This window comes from Schistocerca piceifrons, chromosome 6 (genome assembly GCF_021461385.2).
Source record: "Schistocerca piceifrons isolate TAMUIC-IGC-003096 chromosome 6, iqSchPice1.1, whole genome shotgun sequence".
Lineage (NCBI taxonomy): Eukaryota > Metazoa > Arthropoda > Insecta > Orthoptera > Acrididae > Schistocerca > Schistocerca piceifrons.
This window is the reverse complement of record NC_060143.1, coordinates 96,539,111-96,559,495: the sequence shown is the minus strand read 5'-3', so window position 1 is coordinate 96,559,495 and position 20,385 is coordinate 96,539,111. Positions and strand designations below refer to the sequence as shown.

At 38.1% G+C, this 20,385-nt stretch overlaps 1 protein-coding gene across 1 annotated transcript in view; it reads right to left on the bottom strand.

Moving 5' to 3' along the window:
• The window catches only part of LOC124802671 (cytoplasmic dynein 2 intermediate chain 2-like), a 108,408-nt gene that overhangs the window by 36,793 nt on the left and 51,230 nt on the right, over positions 1-20,385 (bottom strand). Inside the window, exons 6-7 of the mRNA XM_047263584.1 lie at positions 5,627-5,819; positions 3,805-3,989 (exon numbers count right to left, since the gene is read on the bottom strand). Coding sequence (XP_047119540.1) covers positions 3,805-3,989; positions 5,627-5,819 — 378 coding nt within the window. The remainder of the gene's footprint in view (positions 1-3,804; positions 3,990-5,626; positions 5,820-20,385) is intronic.

Sequence of the window (20,385 nt, the reverse complement as noted above, 5' to 3'; positions counted from 1 at the left end):
TGGATAGCACGACGTTTAGCAGGGTGTTTCACGGATTGTGAGAGCGTGGTATGCTTCCCAGCGTAAATGTTGTCTCTGAACGTCCCGTACAACAAACTCTTAATGAAGTTGAGAACATTCTTCAAGTAGTGGAACGCAACCCTACTACTAGCTCTAGATGAATTGCTGGCCAACTTGGTATTCCACAAACACGAGTGATATACACAGTACATGAGCATTGTCTATATCCCTTTCATCGCAGAGTGTACACCACCCGGCAAAAATACTGTCAATGGATCATTGCCAATGAATAATTAATTCCACGTATTCTGTTCACTGATGAGTCAACATATACCCGCAACGGAATCAATAACACGGGCAACTATCATGTATGGGCAAATGAAAATGTGCATGCTACTGCGGAAATGAATTTTCAACAATGTTTCTCAGTCAAAGTGTAGTGCAGTATTATTGATGATTAACTCATCGGTCCAGTTGTTTTAGATAACCATCTTACTGAGACACGGTATCTTGAGTTTCTTCAAAACGTGTTACCAGAATACATGGAGGATATCCCTTTGGCAACACGAGCTCGTATGTACTTTCAGCATGACGGAGCTCCTACACATTCCGCTCAGTATCTCAATACAACATATCCTGGTCATTGGATCGGTCGCCATGGAGTCATTGCTTGGCCACTGAGGTCACCCGATCTTAACCCATTGGATTACTGTTTGTGGGGGTGGCTGAAGAGTGACGTCTACAAGCGCAGAGTGGACACGAGAGGAGCTTCTCATTTGTATTTTACATGCTTGTGCCCAGATAAAGGAATGCAAAACTGAACTCTGATCGGTGTCACAACACCCGTCTACAAGAGCAGCAACATGCATTGCAGTTGATGGTGGACTGTTTGAACATCATCTGTGAGGAAACGTACACTATTAAACAAACCATAACATAACAGTATCTTAATTTACCATCACCTACACCTTCCCCATTCCTAGCTGTTTTCATTGGTTTACCCGGAGACAGTTAAGGAAAGGGTATATGTTTATTATAAGTTTTTTGTTCAGAATCACCAGTAATATCACTCATCAAAGCATGTACATTTCCTCCTGACTCATCCTGTATATGTATGTATTGGAAAAAAAAAACAACAAAACTTGTTATTTGTTACCCAGAATGTCTCCTGTTACAAGGTACTTAACATCTAATGTGTGTTGTATTTAAAGGTGCAATAAAAGCCTTGAAAGATTGGAGTTGCCAAGTCCTGGTTTTTAATAAAAATTAAGTTTTTCTACATATAAGAATATTTAACAAGCTGGGAGCTCGTAGACTACTCGGAGCGGAAGATCACAATGAGGTAACTTAAAATATAAATGAACCCTCACAACAGTTACAGTACAAAGCAGATGGGAATCAAAATAAGTCATAAAGGATTGTGACAAGTGCTGTAGCAGATGATGACAACAACTTGCAACACAAGATTTACAGGCAGAAAACAGTTTATGTATTTAGAAGAATGCACATGAGAGCTGTTTCTGTCATGGCAGGCAAGGAAATAAGCGCCATTCATGTTACAAGTTGTAAAAAATTGAAACTAGTAGAAAGATTAATTAAAAAACTCTATAAAATATTTAAATGTGGTACTGTGATATTTACTTTGAGTACAAATTAAAAATAGACCAATTACAAGTGGAGAAGGGAATCCTTCGCCAACAGTTACTTTGAGCAATGCATGTTTATTTTCTTAAAAAGTATCAGAAAATCATCAGGCTCAGTAAAAGTGTTCAATCATATTTGTTTTCTTCCATCTGACTACAAATATCTAGTAAAACTTATTTTTTTGAATAGCATGACAATACATTCAGTACTAAGTAGAGCTCTTGCATTAGTACCTTGACGGTGGGGCCGGGGAGCATACACTGGTATTTGGTAATTATTACGAACTATCAACACACCCCAACTTTGCACGGGTAGCAGGAAGTATGTACAGCTGGACAACTTTTCTGGCATAGTGGTAATCTGTTTACAGCCACTGTGTAGAATTACGATTAAAAATAGAACACCATTAGGCAACTGAATATCAACACTTTTCATAGAACTAAACACAATCCAAGCAGTGCATGTCAAGAAAGTTCTCAGGAGCACGAATGTCATTAGTTCCACACTTAATTGGCATTTGGAGTGACATCTTGTGGCAACAATGGGATCTACGAGCTACTGTGTCACCCAATCCACCCAGACTGCCTAACTTCAGCGCCAGTTTGATGCGAGCTATGGCCACTTGCCTGCCACCCAATCCATCACCAGTTCACTGCAAGCTACACTTTGTGTGTGACCTTTTCCTCAGTTCACCTCACACCCTTTAAACATTAACTCTATACTAAAAAATATGTTCATATTAGCTTAGTACCTAATACATCTTGCACTGCAGGTTATTTAGGAAGTGCCAGCCTTTCCAGTACCAGTAGCTTGCACCAGCCTATCCCAGTAGCAGTAGCCCCTCCCAGTAGTGGTAGCTCGTGTCAGCCTCACTTGGTAGCAGTAGCTCATGTTAGCCTCCCCGGTAATGGTAGATTTCACCACCCTCCCACAGTTATCAGTAGCTCATGTCAGCCTCTCCCAGAAGTGGCAGCTTGTGACAGACCCCCCCCCCCCCCCCCCGCCCCCTTTTCCTCTGGTAATGGTAGCTCGCGCCATATTTCCCCTCACCCCTCATTGTGGTAGCTTGTGTCAGATTGCTCCTGGTATTGGTAGCTTGTGCCACCCTCTCCAGCAGCAGTGCCTTCTGCCAGCCTCCCCCCCCCCCCCCCTCCCCTCACCGTAGCGGTAGTTCGCACCGGCCTCCCCCCCCCCCCCCTCCCCCCGGGTTCTGTAGCTTGCACCAGCCTCACCTAGTAGTGGTAGCTCTTGCCAGCTTACTGGTAGTGGTAGTTCGTGCTGGCTTAGTGCTGCAGTAAGATGATCTTTTACGATTCCTTCGGAGTTCTGCCATTCACCACGAGATGGCAACAACACAATTTTTACAAAAGCTGGGGACTTTAATTCATCACAATTCAGCCAATTTGCACACAATATTTCCAAATTAGTCACAAAATCTTTCTTATGAACAGTTTATGTATTAGTGAAAACAGTATCAAAATCCCTAAATTAGTTTCTGAGATTAGCTCCAATATACAGACTTTGATTTGAATATGGCATAGATTCTTGTTGTAATGGAACTGACAAATAGACGTCATTTTATTTTATTATACACTAAAGTCGTGTTAAAAAAGCTTTTGCTTAAGATAATACTAAGTTAGGTGTTGCGATCAATAATCGATATTGGAATTGTATGTTTTTTGTAGCTTATGACCGTGATCTTTGGTCTACAACAGGTTTTCGGCCACTAGTGTGTTGGCCACGGTTGAGTGTAACTGTGTATATAGTTTTGGGAATAAATGTGTTTTTGATACAAAGAAATCGTGGAATACTGCGTCATTTTTCGATAGTCCAGTAATAATTTAAAAAACCCGCACCTTTTCTTGGACCCAGAGCAGCAAAGGAACCATCGCCTAGACAACGAGAAGCCACATGGACAAGGCAGACTCAGCAGCATCAACAAAGGAGACATCATGGCCAGCTCTACTAAAGTACTATACAGCCATTAGCCACACCATAACGGTGTCCTTATGGAGATAACTTTTCCTGCACAGTAGAGCGGGTTCGTGACATTATACAGTGGCACATTACACGAAAAAAACTGTTTGTGGTCCTGTCAGTGTGAAAATGCACGTTTTCTATTACAAATACTGTGGCACATATATCATTGTAACAATTTACCTGTTGAGGGTTTTGAAGTAAGCGTGGAACAGCGAAGAACTCCTCCCCCCTCCACTCCAACCACAAATGACGACGAATCCTGCTTAAAGAAGCTGAAGCACATGATGCCCAACTCCTTGCCTACACCATGTGATCCTAGAGGTGAATGAATTCGTTGAATTCCATGATCCATTGTAATCATAAACCTGTTCATAACATAGCAAATCATACTTTAATCCCTTCATTCAGACACAGGGAAATATAATATTATTTATATCCGAAGTATGCTTATTATACTACCAATCTTGCTGTTATTTCTTGTTTAAAAAAGTAAGACAACAAATATTCATAGCTTTTATACTGAAAGTACGTAACAATATCAGGAGTAGTTTCACTGCCCAAATTACTCTGCCACAACAGAAGGCAAAAACTTTTTTCCTCTAATAGAGACTGTACATGCTTCAGCTCAACCTTAACTTACAATCTGATGTTATTTCAATCCTTTCAAACACTGCAGGAATAAAACTGAATATTTTACTTTCATGTGAAAATGCACACTTAAAAATAATACTTAACTGACATTGCTCCTAAAAGGGTTGAGCCACAGCCATCACAGGTTCTCAACATATTGTTCTTATCTGAATTCTAACATTTCATTAAAAATTAGACACCACAAAATTAAAAAAAGAAACTGAGATGCATGTTGACTTATTAGAGTGCGGTAGTACCTTCGTTTATATCGATTTCAGTTATCATCTATTTCAGTTTTCATCAACTCTTTCAGTAAAGATTTTTGTGAAAACAAAGGGTACCTCCAAATGCTTCTGTTCAATGAAGTGTTGTTTCTCACTGCCAACACAATGAAGTAGTCATAATACGACTGTAGTTCGAGGCAACTGAAAGCACACTGCCTGAGACTGTGGCCGTGTGTGTGTGTGTGTGTGTGTGTGTGTGTGTGCGTGTGCGTGCTTTATTTGTGATAGTCTTTTTGTTGTGCCTATCTGTGACTCAGAATCTTCGCTATATGGTGAGCAGCGACTTTCCTTTTCTTAACATTGTTACATTCCACCCCAGATTTTCCATAATAAAAAATGAAATTTAGTTAAATATATACTAGAGAAACATGCAGAAATTTTTTTCTTATACAGTATATCTTTTATAACTTGTGAATCTCAACTTTTAGCCAGCTACTTGCTTGAATTTGTTGGCACAACTAGATTTCAATGTACCACTTAAGGTATTCTCAACCCACATTCTCCATGGTGTTTTCTTTCATTTCATCCATTATCTCTGTCCACTTATCAGCCCTGACAAAAAGCCTGTTTTATTAATTGCTGCTGCAACTGCACTCCTCCCCTCTTTCCATAACCTCTCCATGGCTCGGCTCATCGTTGATCACGGAAATAAATATTCATGTTTCAGTTTCCAGGTCTTAAATTTTCTTGCATTCTGAGCAGTGTTGATTTTTTCTTATCATCCTTTCAATCTAGTTTCATTTCTTCTTTTCTGGAGAATGGATTCTGAAATATGATTGCCAAGTATTCTAGTGTACTTCATTTATTAGCTCTCAGATCAAGTCTAATTTCTGGCATTTATTTGCACAAGTGCACTTTTTATTCACATTTTAGACTGTTCTCTAGCTTCACCTGCCCCTCATTCAATTTATGATCCAAATGTTTTCTAAGCAATTTTTCTTTCTCACTTTTCTGTGTTCTCTGAATCTCACTTATTATTCAGTACTAAGGATACTACTGCAAATACTCCAATTTTGTAGCTCTATTACTTTGGGTAGGGAAAAACTACTCATAAGTACAACATAATGTAAGTGCTTCAGTTCACATACCCAACAGCCAGCTGTAAGTTACTTCCAGTGGTAGAGACATGCCAAGATAGTAGGCGACCATCTCTGCCTGATGATATGAGTAATGGCTGAGACTTCATATGCTCTGAAAGCCATAGCACTTGACTGACCATATCCTTATGTAAACATGAGCTCATCTCAATTTCACCACCTTCCTTCCATACAATAACATGACCTGCAAAAATAATGCATCAATAGCCCAATGTAATAGCCACTGCCACATCATGATTTCACATGCTTATTAGATGTGTGGATCTACATATGAATGTTTAATAGCAACCACAAAATACAAGTAATAAGTGCATGACACTTTATTTTGCACATATTAACACAGCATAACATAACTGGGTACACGTACATAAAAACAAAACATCCGAATAAAACTGTAGTCAAAGAGGTTCAGTATAAAGAGGCACTTATTGCATATTGTTAGTCCACACACATCTTTGATACTTGTACATATGAATTTCTAACATAGGTTTGAGCAACAAGCTGTAAATGGAATAATTTTTTTAAATTTCCAAGTGACAGAACATAAATTTTATGACTTCATAATGAACAGAAACACAGATTAGATTAGATTAGATTTACTTTCATTCCAATTGATCCATAGTGAGGAGGTCCTCCAGGATGTGGAACATGTCAGAAAAACAACAATACATGACAAATATTTACAACTCAAACAAATAAGCTAATGTACCATTCCACGCTAATGCACCATTCCACGGGTCGCAAGTGGAACGATCGTCATTTTTTAATGAACACTATATGAAAGAATCATTTTACAAATACTAATGCACTGAATTTAAAATAAAAAAGGTTTTTATTCATTTATAGGGTAATAAATGTGTAATTCAACTACTCTAGTACTTATTTACAATGAACACATTACTGCACTGAAATAGTGCAGAAGTTAGATTGTACTTACACACACACACTTATTCACAATGAACACATTACTGCACTGAAACTAACTTACCAAACGAGAAAGCGTTGGTATGTTGATAGACAGATATTTCTGCATGTGTCTGTATCTGTGCGGATGGATATGTGTGTGTGTGTGCACGCGAGTGTATACCTGTCCTTTTTTCCCCACTAAGGTAAGTCTTTTCCGGTCCCGGATTGCAATGACTCCTTACCCTCTCCCTTAAAACTCACATCCCTTCGTCTTTCCCTCTCCCTCCCTCTTTCCTGATGAAGCAACCTTAGGTTGCGAAAGCTTGAAATTTGTGTGTGTGTGTGTGTGTGTTTTTTTTTATTGTGTCTATCAACATACCAATGCTTTCTTGTTTGGTAAGTTACAGCATCTACTGAGAAATTCATCAATGGAGTAGAAGGAGTTGGGCACCAATAAATCCTTTAGGCTTTTCTTTAACTGAATTTCATTGCTTGTTAAGCTTTTTATGGCTGCTGGCAAGTTATTGAAAATGTGTGTTCCTGAATAATGCACACCTTTTTGTACAAGACTAAGTGACTTTAAATCCTTGTGAAGATTACTCTTATTTCTAGCACTGATTCCATGAATTGAGCTGTTGGTCTAAAAAAGTGATATATTTTTAATGACAAATTTCATTAAAGAATAAATATATTGGGAAGCAGTAGTTAGTATCCCCAGTTCCCTAAATAGGCTTCTACAGGATGTTCTTGAGTTCACGCCACATATAACTCTTACTGCACGTTTTTGTGCCCAGAAAACTTTAGCTTGGCTTAATGAATTACCGCAAAAAATAACCCCATATGACATTATGGAATGAAAGTAAGCATAGTATGCCAGCTTTTTCATTTTTATATCCCCTATGTCTGACACAATTCGCATTGCAAATAGAGATTTGTTCAGACGCTTCAGCAGTTCTGTGGCGTGATTTTCCCAGTTGAATTTATTATCAAGCTGTAATCCCAAGAATTTAACACTGTTCACTTCTTCTATCTGCTTGTCATCATATGTTAGGCATATACTCGTGGGACACCCCTTACAAGTTCTGAACTGCATGTAATGTGTTTTTTCAAAGTTTAGTGACAAAGAATTGGCTAGGAACGAGTGATTAATGTCCACAAATATTTTATTAGCTGATCTAAGATTACACTTGATTTGCTACTTATTGCAATGTTTGTATCATCGCAAACGAAAAGTCTTTAGATTATGAAACTGGTAAGACAGAATAAAACACAAATATTTACAATGGAACTAAAAAAAATGTCAGAAAATCGGTAGGCAGGATTTGACAGCATTTAGTTAGTGACCTTGGACAATTAAAAAGCGATTTCTTAACACACAGAGAACTCTTTTAGTAAGAATTTAGGCCCATGTGTCATGAATTTCTTCTCTTTTTCGACTCAAAAAAAAATTGATGCCTAAAAGAGTCATAAATCATAACATTTTGTCTGACGATGAAGTCCCATACTCCGTAACAGAGCGTAGGGGATGATGTGGGAGACCCGCACTGCAGTACTACGCAAGGTCCTGGTGGAGGTGGTTTGCCATTGCCTTCCTCCAACATTTTGTATATAGCAATATTATTTAAAAAAATAAATAAATATTTTTGTATATAGTAATATTATTTTTAATATTTTTCTTGGAAAATATCTTGCATTGGGAAAAACGAATCATTTTATGTATTATTTACTGAAAAAGGTGTAACTTTGACCATTAGGAAACAGTAAGCATGGAAATGTACACTGTAAAAGAAAAAATAGTACATCGCTCTTCATCCTGAAGTCTGGTTTGAACAGCACAGTGCTTTACTGAGCATGGAACCATTGGAGATGGTGTGCTCCTGTCTTCCTACAACCTTTGAACTGACTGACTTGGATCAACAGTTTATTGTGGACTCTGAACCATGGTGCAACTTGACATTTTCCATATCAATAAATCATTGGCAGAGGTGAGAAAAGCTATAAGTGATGCAGGAAATCCTTGGACCAGCTGGGGATTAAACCTGGATCTTGGGATTTGTACTCTGACAGTCACTGACTTATCCACAAAGCTACATCTTACACTTAGTATGGACATTAAATAAAGTAAGGAAAAGACAACCACTCGCCTACAGTAGGCTGATGTGCAGAGCATAGATACCTGAAACAGAAAACTGTATTTACAGTCGCTTTTGTGTTCTCGTTCTTTTTCTAGCAAGAGTACACATATTAACATGCAGCCCCGTGTGTGTGTGTGTGTGTGTGTGTGTGTGTGTGTGTGTGTGTGTGGTGTGTGTGTGTGTGTACTTAGATGCTATGATGAGGCTGCATATGTCCAGTTTCCTATTGTGTGTGCATGACGAAAGTTGTGCTTGTTGATGGGGGGAAAATTACAGTTGTTGATTGTTATTATTCATGAGTTTGACAGCCAATACAATTTTATGAAAAAAAATCATGTGGTATTGTTGTCCAGGAGGCCCAAATGTGAAGTTTGGCCGCCGGGTTGCAAATCTTATTCCGGGCGACGCCACACTGGGCGACTTGTGTGTTGATGATGATAAGGACAACACAACACCCAGTCCACGGTGGAGAAAATCTCCAATACAGCTGATAATCAAACCCGGGCCTGCTGCACAGTATGCAAACACGTTACCAATCAGGTAAGCAGGTGGACAATACAATTTTACAGTTCAGTGCAGTTGATGTGTGACTTGTATCAGTCAACTTTTCATGCCAGAAGATGATCACTGACCAAAACTGGCAGCAAATGAAATAAACTGTCCTAATGCAGCCAAGTGTCATGAGCTTCCTGAAACATATATCTGATGCTGACAATTGCCTGAAGAAATCATTTGAAATTCAGGTTGTCACATTAGCAACACAGCAGAAACTAGGGAAATACGGCCTAGGTCCTTTCTGATAGTATAAAGAATTGAGTTCTTGAATGTTTCAACGATGATGTGTTCAGTAGACTCTGCTCTGGCATGAAAGACTGTGTTTCTGTCAGAATTGATGACATAAATGTTCGGAGACAAAACTGACTAGTTAAGCAGTTTGAAAGAAAGGTCCATTAGTCATTAAATAGCATTTTCAAGAAATTTACACATTCTGTTAACTCAAGCTAAAATTGAGTCACTGTTTGTTCCCCAGGTGTTCACTCAGAGTGTGTGTACATAGTTCACCAAAATATCAAATTGATTTTGCTAGATGTTTAACACCTGGACTGCCATGGCCAAAATGAGTAAACTGCTCCCGGAAGCCATTCTAAGTAGTTAAGACAGTATGATTCATCATCTCACTTGCAGTCTACCTGTATACTTAAAACAGAGCCTGCGAGTTATCTCATACTTGGCGTACAAAGCAGGAAGTTCAACTCAGACGCCAACTACAAGTTAACTCATTGTCAACAGTCAGTCACCAGCTTGCATATTTTGATGCATGTTTGACAACACGATCCATGTCTTTGTTGGAACTGCCTTGGTACTTGTTCAGTCTTCATTGTAGATGGTTCACTGACGTTTGTCGTAATCCTGTGTTCAATTTTCCTTGAAAAATGGTTAGTAATAAGAGGAAACTGAGTGATGTAGAACTTGAACAGCTTGCTAACATGAATGAATCGGAATGGGACGAGGTTTATGGACGAATCCTCATATGGTGCCTCTATGAATAATCTTCATGTAGGCATTCACGTGAAGATGCAGATGCACACAACAGTGAACACAATGAAGAAGATGAGCAGATTGGTCCAATGGCAGGAACTATAAATAACAGTGATGAGTGGAGCAACATTCCTCAAGACACACCAGTATTTGTGTTCAACGAGGGTGTGAGATTGAAACACTTACAAAATTTTAACATCAATGCCCACCCCCGAAGAGTACCCAACGTCATTAGGAGAACAAACAAATCTATATGAAAGCCAGGAAGCAGAAAAATGCGGTAGGAAAAGATCAACCAGGCTCTCAAGATGGAGGGATACAGATGTTGTGGAAACGGAAGTATTTCAGGGGCTGTTGCTGCACATGGGAGCTTGTTGTTTTCTATTGACAGAACATTACTGGAGTACAAGTCCTTTTTAGAATGTCACATTCTGAAGATATGTTATGAGTAGAAACAGATTTCAGCTGTTATTACAGGGTGTAAATGTGGACAAGGAAAAAAGAATTCCCGGATTTCCCAGTTAAAAATATACTTTATCCCAGGTGAAAACACACTCTTTCCATGTTAAGTGACAGTATATTTTACCTTGGAACTGTAAAACTTATGGTTATGATTTTATACATGGCTGTAGAATTTCCCATCACTTTAGAAAACGAAAATCAGGGGAAAAAAACACATTTTGGCACGATCTTTGATGTGCAGCAACCTGTACGCTGCCTATTTCCGTATTACAAAAGTATAAATTCAAATGCCACCAAACACCGCCTGTTACTTTCCGAAGCATGCTGCTTTTGCAAGCCAGTCATAGCTTGTCACGTGATCTCGCCAGCCAATGACAGAGGTTATTCAGAGCACAGGACATGTGATGTAGTCAGCCAATAGCAGCATCACTGTTGACTAAAGTGAACACACAAACAGGAAAAGTTAATGGTTTAAATTAATATACATAGTGTTGCTACAAGAAAAGCAAAGCTTTCACATATAATATGGGTCTCTAAGGTTAATAAGCTGCAACGGAAGCTAAGCTTTAACATATGGTAATTCTTTTATCGCATGTTGCACTTTAAGATATATCACATAAATGTGCCAGGAAAATTTTTAATAATGGCACATAAATGTCTGATCTTTTGGGCTCGAAATTTATATAAATGGCTCATCATCAAAAAGAGTTGATTTTTAAATGAGAGCCACATGCTCTGTGATTAAAGAAATTCACCGTACATTCTCGCACATAGTTCAACTTGTGTAATAGGAAATTTACGTTGAAAGTAACACTTTTCAAACCATCATTCGCAATATTTTCCCATGACTTGTTACAAATAGGTTCGTTTAAGCAGTCGCCAGATAACAGGCACCACCCCGCTTGCGCAGCTACCATGGTGTAATAAGCGCGTATGTTCATACATGTAAAACATTAAAAGATCTTACAGCATATCATAAAAGAAACAAGACATTAGACATACTCCAAGAGCATCGGAATTTTGTGAGCAATACTAAAATGTGTACAGTTAAGGTGCATACTTAAGGTGCACATTCATATGTCCAAGATTCCCAATGAAGTATATTAAGCTTTTCAGTGTGTTTTTTGGGGTGTAAATTTTCTTGGAATACCAGTACTGTAGTATTTCAAGTTTGGTTCTTTATTATGGAATAATGTCATATGTGCTAGAAGATGAAAACATTAACTTGAAATGCAGTGAACAGTTGAAACTCGCCAATTGTGTGGAATTAAACACTTCGTTTTAAATACATTGACTGCCTCAGCGGAAAAGATTTAAAAAAAACAAATTTCTTTAGCAAACTGACAAAAATAACTTCATTGTTCTGCAAGACAATTAATGCTTGCCTGTCAGAAAGGTGGAAATAAAATAAAATCTGAAACTAATAACATATTTTAGCCCTCCATAATTATATGAATGTGTTTTAATTCATTTGTTCATTTGATAGCTCCTGGCCACAGAAATCAGTTTTCATTTGAAGTGAGAGCAGTAAACGAAGAGGAAACAGCAAAATCATTAAATGTAAATGCGAGTCACGTGGAAACTATCCACTTCCCCATTATAACTCAGACTGCTCTGCGCATCAGCCCTGGATCTACAATATTTCCTAACTGTGGCAATACTAAGATAGTGGCGTCTCCCCCTCCCCCTCGAGGGTCTGAGATAGGAATTCAAAAATTAAAAATCGAATTTTCAAAAATATGTTCATTTTGTAGTGCACATCTTTCTGAAGAGTCTGATTCACAAAACATATGTGTTCGAGGAAATGGAAGACATGTTACTTGGTCTTAAGAGTGCCAAAGTGTAGTACCACGCCTCTTCACACAGAATTCCTCTACCGCATGTCACTGTATTTCACTCTGTGGAATTGAAATGTGTATATTTTGTAATGGATGCCATCAAACTACATTCATGACAGTGGAAATTAAACTTTCCTGTGGTGCCTCTCCTCCTGTCAGTTGGCCAGTTTAATAGACATCCTACTCCCTCTTTTTTTAAGAAAAAGATAACCCTCACAATCAGATGGGATTACTTGTAATTGGGAGAACAAGAACCCTTCAGAAAATTTGCACGCTTTGTTGTCTATTAGCTGATAACTTGCTATTTTGTGTGATGTAAAATTAAGTATAGGGTACATAAAATCAGTAAAGACAAGAGACAAGCAAGACAGTAAACATTTCTCAATCCTTAGTAGCTCCTAGCATTTTTTTCTCTCTAATCTTAGTACAGCTTTACATGGTGTGCTTTCCTTTATGGGGAAGGATCTATTACCCCATCAAAGTTCGTCACGTTTTACTACATGAAAAATCGAAATGTCGTTGTCTAATACTGAAAATGCTGTTAATACAAGTAGTACCCAAGACTGGTGTGGTTTTTCAATCTCATTATGTCTATTTTGTCACTGTCTGCTAGATAAAACAAAATAGGCCTTTATAATATTGCAGCAATTGCAACACACACTAAATAAACGAGACTGTTTTGGCACAAATGGTCATTTTTATAACTCGACAGAATATAATTCACGAAGTACCAATATCATATGCCTATTAGGCCTACTACAAGCAAAAAGCTTTATGTTAGGAAATAAGTTTCACATTTCATTCATACGTTCCAGTTTCTCAAGCATGAGATGGAAAAGTAGTAGTACGAAATTTTTATATAAATTTGGAATCATCATATTATTCCCAAATTTTTGTCAGCCTGCAGCATCCACAGAAAACCCTAATCTCATGCCATTAGATTTGTATGCATGCTGTGAGAAAAATCTGAATATCTTTTTGTTGAGAAGGCCCAAACTGAATTAGCCAGTGTCCTATATATCAGGACCAAATGATGGACATCCCAACTGCGGCAGTATGTTGTTTGTGTGTATGACAACAGCTGGAAAGTTTGGCAAGGTTTGTGAAAGCTCATTTGAGGAAAGTTATCTTATATATCCTTGTGGCTCTTTGAGACTGTTTCACACTCAGTTTGGAAAGATACTTGCTAGAACCCTGACCAGCATATTATTACAAATCTACCCATGTCATCTACAACATAATTCAATCAAACTTTTTCTCCAATGCAACCACTGCAAAAACTGGCAAAAAACTTAAATCACTAGCGTTATTTTTTCATGACTGTCAGTATTTTGACTTCATAGTCATAAAGATACCCAAAAAGGTGCTTGGGAACATTTGTCAAGCATCCCAAAGACTAGAGAGTCTACTTAAGAAACACATGCACAGCCTGAGAAATCAGTAACAGGCCTGACAACCTGGAAAAAGTCTCTCACCCATGGTCGGGCTCAAATGGTTATAGGGCATAACCCATTAGTGAAAAAAAAGGTCGTATGTTTTACGATGCACGTACTAGGGAGAAATTATGGGTATTTTGTAGGGGACAGAATGCTCTTCAAATGCTGGTTTAAACCACATATGTATTAGGCACTCCTTCTGGGATACAAGAGTTGAAAAATTGTCGTTAGATGAAACTGAAACTATAACAGAAGCCAATTTGTTATAGAGTTAATGACAAATTGTAGATTCATCAACTAATATCAGGCTACAATGACCCAATAACAGTTTCTTTTGTTCAGGAGAAAGAAAGTCTCCAACACTTTACAGTCTTTTGCGGAAATTATAAGATAGAAAATGGCAACTTGAAGCAACTTGTACCAAAAGTACACTTTGGCAGGTCTTCCTCACTTTCAGATCTATCTGATTTACAAAACAGCAGCACAGAAAGTCAACAGTAAAAATTAAACCTGATTATCTTTTTAACATACTATTATACTATTTCTTCAAGTATGAGGTTCTAAAAGACTGAAATTTGTGGAACAACCCTAGGTTTCATTTTTCATTTACGGTTTACTGAATTTATGCATGCACTTGTTACTGCTTTCCAACAAATTATGTGATTTTAAACTTGATGTTCCAAAATAGTGATCTGCATGAGAAACTTTATGGATAATTAAAGACTTACAGGGAAAATGAAAATCACCTTGGAAATTTGGTATTCTTAGAGAAAAAGAATGCTCTTTCAAATAGTGGTTAACACACATGGATTAGGTATCATTTCAGAGATGTCAGTGTATAAGAGTCACATTTTTGGCAGCAAATTTTTTTCAGTCTGTAAATATGAATGTGGAAAACATAGATCTTTCAGATTTTTGCATGTGTAGAGATCAAGCAATGTGGCTTACACTAGGGAAATATTTCACTGTCCAGGTTGAGTAGTTGTGGTCTATGAAACATGTTTGTTGCTAAAGTTTCCCCAGAGCAGTGTTAGACATTTTCAGAAGTGCTCCTGGTTTCATTGAATCAATTGGCAAGAGTCAACACCTGGTTCCATTGGGTCAATTGGCAAGAGTCAAAGGAACAGGGACATCTCTAAAGGCATTGACTGTAGAATGGCCTTTTGTCATTGGATTTCATATCTTTGGAAGCATATGGACTATCACACCAATGTGTGATTGGATTGAAGAGTTCCTAGAGAACAGAATACAGCATGTCATTCTCGATGGAGAGAAGTCTTCTGAAGTAAGAGTGATTTCAGGTGTGCCACAGGGGAGTGTCATAGGACCGTTGCTATTCACAATATACATAAATGACCTTGTGGATAACATTGGAAGTTCACTGAGGCTTTTTGCGGATGATGCTGTAGTGTATTGAGAGGTTGTAACAATGGAAAATTGTACTGAAATGCAGGCAGATCTGCAACGAATTGAGGCATGGTGCAGGGAATGGCAATGGAATCTCAATGTAGACAAGTGTAATGTGCTGCGAATACATAGAAAGAAAGATCCTTTATCATTTAGCTACAATATTGCAGGTCAGCAACTGGAAGCAGTTAATTCCATGAATTATCTGGAAGTAGGCATTAGGAGTGATCTAAAATGAAATGACCATACAAAATTAATTGCCGGTAAAGCAGATTCTAGACTGAGATTCACTGGAAGAATCCTAAGGAAATGCAGTCCAAAAACAAAGGAAGTAGATAACAGTACACTTTTTCACCCACTACTTGAATACTGCTCACCGGTGTGGGATCCGTACCGGATAGGGTTGATAGAAGAGATAGAGAAGATGCAACGGAGAGCAGCATGCTTTGTTACAGGACCATTTAGTAATTGTGAAAGCATTACGGAGATGACAGATAAACTCCAGTGGAAGACTCTGCAAGAGAGACGCTCAGTTGCTCGGTACGGGCTTTTGTCGAAGTTTTGAGAACATACCTTCAGCAAGGAGTCTAGCAGTATATTGCTCCCTTCTACATATATCTCGCGAAGAGACCATGAGGATAAAATCAGAGCGATTAGAGCCCACATGGAGGCATACCGACAATCCTTCTTTCCACGAACAATGCGAGACTGGAATAGAATGGAGAACCTATAGAGGTACTCAAGGTACCCTCCGCCACACACTGTCAGCTGGCTTGTGGAGTATAGATGTAGATGTAGATGAAAGGTAACCCCGCACCTGCAACAGTATTTATATGAACAACTTCCAAGACCTATTAATTGAACCTGTCAAGATCTGTGCAGTCTCATACATTCTTTGGTTTCTATCAAGCACAGTTTGCCCACAAATGATAACATGCAATACTGTAATAATTTGTGAGGCCATCTTTAATTTTGTTTCAGTAAATACCGTAAATAGCAGGTGCACAAGCAAGTATTTTGTTACTTTGAATGAAAAACTTGAAGTTCCAGTTGAATCAAAGCAAGTGCTGTATCATGTGTGAGATACAGAGGCGAGTGAGTGTGCCAGATCTTACCCCAGTCCACTGCTAGTAGCAACATGTCACCTTAACGCATCTGCGCCAAGCACGCAAGTATTGCACCACAATTAAGTATGAAATTAAAAGTCAAAATTGATGTTTAAAACTTTGTTGTTAAAATATAGTTTAGTACAATAATGTTACAAATATCATGTCTCTATGTACCTAGACTTGACAGTTTCCGTAAAAATGCAGTTTTAAGAGAAAAATAAGTGGTGCTAAATAATAAAGCTAGAAAGCCAGAATTTGGTCAGAAAGTGCCTATGGAGCTCATAAGTAAGTGGTACAAGATTCAAAGCTAAAAAACGAAAATTAACACTGGAATCCACGTTTTTAGGAAAAATGGAAAGGACTAAATATATGACTTAGAAACATAAAAATTTGGTTTATGCTTCAGTTAACACTAAAAATCATAACTAAGAGACCATGTTTTTGAGTAATTAAGTGAAAACCAGATTTGGAACTAAAATATAACCAATTGTTGTAGATTAAATAACTATAATTTTAATAGTAAGGAAGTTTGGTTAAAGCAGATGATAAAACCTACCAAATAATAGAGCTATACCAAATTTTAGACTTGTACTATTAATAACAGCCAATACATGTTCATGTAAAGGTATGGTTCAGAGGTAATGACCTACTGTTAGTTCCACTATAAAAATTCTAGAAGGCAAAATTTTTATTCAAGCGAGCTGAAACTTTTTCTGGGCTTTCAAATAACTTACCTGAATAGATCTAAAAATTAAGAAGTTTCTGAATTAATTAATAACTATGATATTAAAGATTATGTGTCCGAGAAGGCGGTCTTTCTGAGGCTGCTGGTGTGTGTTAAAACAGTAGAAATCAGATGTTCCCTCAGCCTTCCGCTATGGCACCTATATAAATACAGCCCAATAGGCAGTAAGGAGGTTCACTTCACACTTAGCCACTGTAAGATCCACGTCTGTTTAACATCGGATCACGCTCTGCCTTGGATGACATCACAGCCGGACTGTGACAAATCACGCATCTGCGGTAAAAACAGATAGTGGACTCGGAAGGACTGTACACCATCCTTGATTGCTTAGAATTCACCAAAGTAACTGTTAGTGTACCGTTCATGATATTTACAAATATGCTTGGCAAGTGGTGACTATTATTCCCACTTTTATGGTGAGGATTAATTTTGAACATTTATTTCGAACATTCAATTGAGTATTACTAGTCAGGGCGAAAGACAATCTGATAGGAATGTACCGTAGAGGTCGCCTCTGAACTGTTAAAAGTGCTGTTTAGAATAGAAAGATTTACTGTCGATTGTACATAGTGAATTTCTAAGTGTTGTACGTGAGAGACTTTACTCAATATATGTATTAACTAGAACTTCATACTTTGATTTAAAATCATAGTCCTGATCCTGCTAAGTAGAAGGAGAATAGAAACATTTTTTTCAGTGGGCTGGACCAGAATGTGGCCATCCAGACAGGAAACTAAGGTCAGTATGTTCCCCTTCGCTTTCTGGCTGATCACAAAATTAGTTGCCAGGCTCGCATGAATAAGACAGCGAACTTTACAAATAACCGACTATTACCATCATTTGAAGGACTATAACTGCCACCCCACATATGGTGCTTATCAGCTGGGAAACGAAAGAAATCAATGAGACTGAACAGTGAAAGTGACTGGTAGGAAATAATGAACTCGGTAGGCACTAACAGGATACCGAAGTGACACAGGCAGAAACCAGTGCGAGAACAGTGCTATAATTTACTCACAAGTGTGGTGAATAAACAGTGGATGTCAACAATGATAACTTGGATCATGATGGAAGGAGGGAAGAAGAGGACACTGGATCGCGGCTGCCTCCAGCGCTGAGGTCAAAAGGAGACAGTGCATCATCATGGAGCTGAGTGGGTCTGCGAGACATCTGCAAGCTGCGGTGCAGTAGGCAATACCTGCAGCCATCTTCACCGCCATAGCTGCTGCTGCCTGCATTACGTTGCAACCTGTAGCATCATGGTTGCTGGTGCAGCACTCCAACACCATTTGCAAGGTCAAGCAATTAAGTCAAGAATATTTAAAGTATTTGTTAACTGCTGCTAACAGATTACTAAAAATGGATACCTATGTAAACATCAAGAAGGACCCGGTCTCTGACCATGAATCTTCAGAATTAGAAAACTGAATTTTATGAGAATGGTTCTGTTGAGCCAATAAATATAAAATTGGAGGTTGATTTATCAAAAATAGAATCTGATTTGAATTTAAATGAGACTGCTAAGTTAGAACCAGTCTCTGATGAGGAAGTCATTGAGATCGAAGTCAAAAAGTTAAAACAGAATTAATAACTTTATAAGATAATGAAACTGAGCTCAATATGTCTCAAATTCCGTCAGGTCAAGAAATGCGAGAAACTCCTTTGAAATCAGTGGAAATGAGAAGTGGCAACATAGAGGCTCCATATTGGATGCAATTATTGTTTGCTAAACTTGAGTCGCATCTTAAGGAAATGAGGGATAATACACTAAAGTATTAAAAGATAGTAATAAAAAATTGGAAAGAAAAATTGATTCTAGTAATAAAGAGATAAGAGATGAAATGACCTCAAAAATGAATAGTTTAAATTATAAAACTGATGCTATCCACCATGATATAGAAGTTAAGGTAGGGCAACAGTTAAATAAAATGCATGCATAGTACTGTTAATTGCATAATTGACAAGGTCCACAAAGATTTCCAAGTGCAGATGAACTTTTGGAAGTGAGGTTGTCAGAAAGAATAGGCAACAAATCTAAACTTTGCTCTAACAGAATAAATGTGGTAAAGGTTAAAGTAGATACCTGTCAGAAAAATATTGAGGAAGTAAAAGAAACTTGTGTGGAATTTTGTGAAGAGGTGGACAAAAGATGTTCTGACAGGGTGGAAGCAGTAGAATTACAGTTATAAGAACTGAATACTAACTTTGCTAATCTAGAAAATAGACTGACCTCTAGTAGTTCTAGTAATACTACTGTGCAGCATGTGGCTTCAGTCGACGCCGCTTTTATCGGGTGTTGACAATTCTTATGTCTATGATGCACACAAACAAATTCATCCATTTGAATCCTGGAATGATTTTAAAGAGATTTTGCCTAATGCATGGTCATAAAGGGAGAAAATTTTCTTCATAAGAAGTCACTTGTCAGGAGATGCTTTGTGGTAGTCAGCTGACGTTATGATAAAGTGGTAAACTCTGTCTGAATTTAAATCTGCTTTTCTTAATGAATACTGGTCACACAATAAACAAAACTATGTTTTAAGAGAATTTTGGAGCGGTAAAAAGTTTGCCCCAGGACGTGAATCAGTAAAAGATTTCTCTAGGAATGTGTTTCACGACTGTCACATCAGACAGAAACAATGAAACCGGATATGATTATTATGGGTTTAGAAGGTAAGCTGCCTTAGTACTGGCAGAAAAGAATCATTTCCACATCTAGAGATAATGTAGATAAATTCATTGAATATCTAGAGAGACTGGAAAAAATAGCTACTGCGGAGCAGCAAATGCAGAATAGTAACAGAGCTTCTAACAGTCATGTACAAAACAGAAATCAGGGCGATGGGAACATAAATGTTAGAAGTATGGAGGTTAGGAATACTAGAACTAATTATCAAAATTGGGGCTGTGGCAGAGGACAAGGTCGTAGACACTCACCATGCTTTTGTAACAATTATTATCACAAAAGCAGGGATGTAAACACAGGGCCACTGAGACAAGGAGGAGGACAAAATGCTACCATATCTAATACTGTAGCAAATGAACACAACAGGCCGCGTGTGGGAAACTAAATCCCGTCTATGAGGAAACTGGCGCTCAACAGGAGGTAACCGTAATACAGCCAGTAACAAAAACCCAAGCAACAGTGAAGCCAACACACACAGACAGAACAA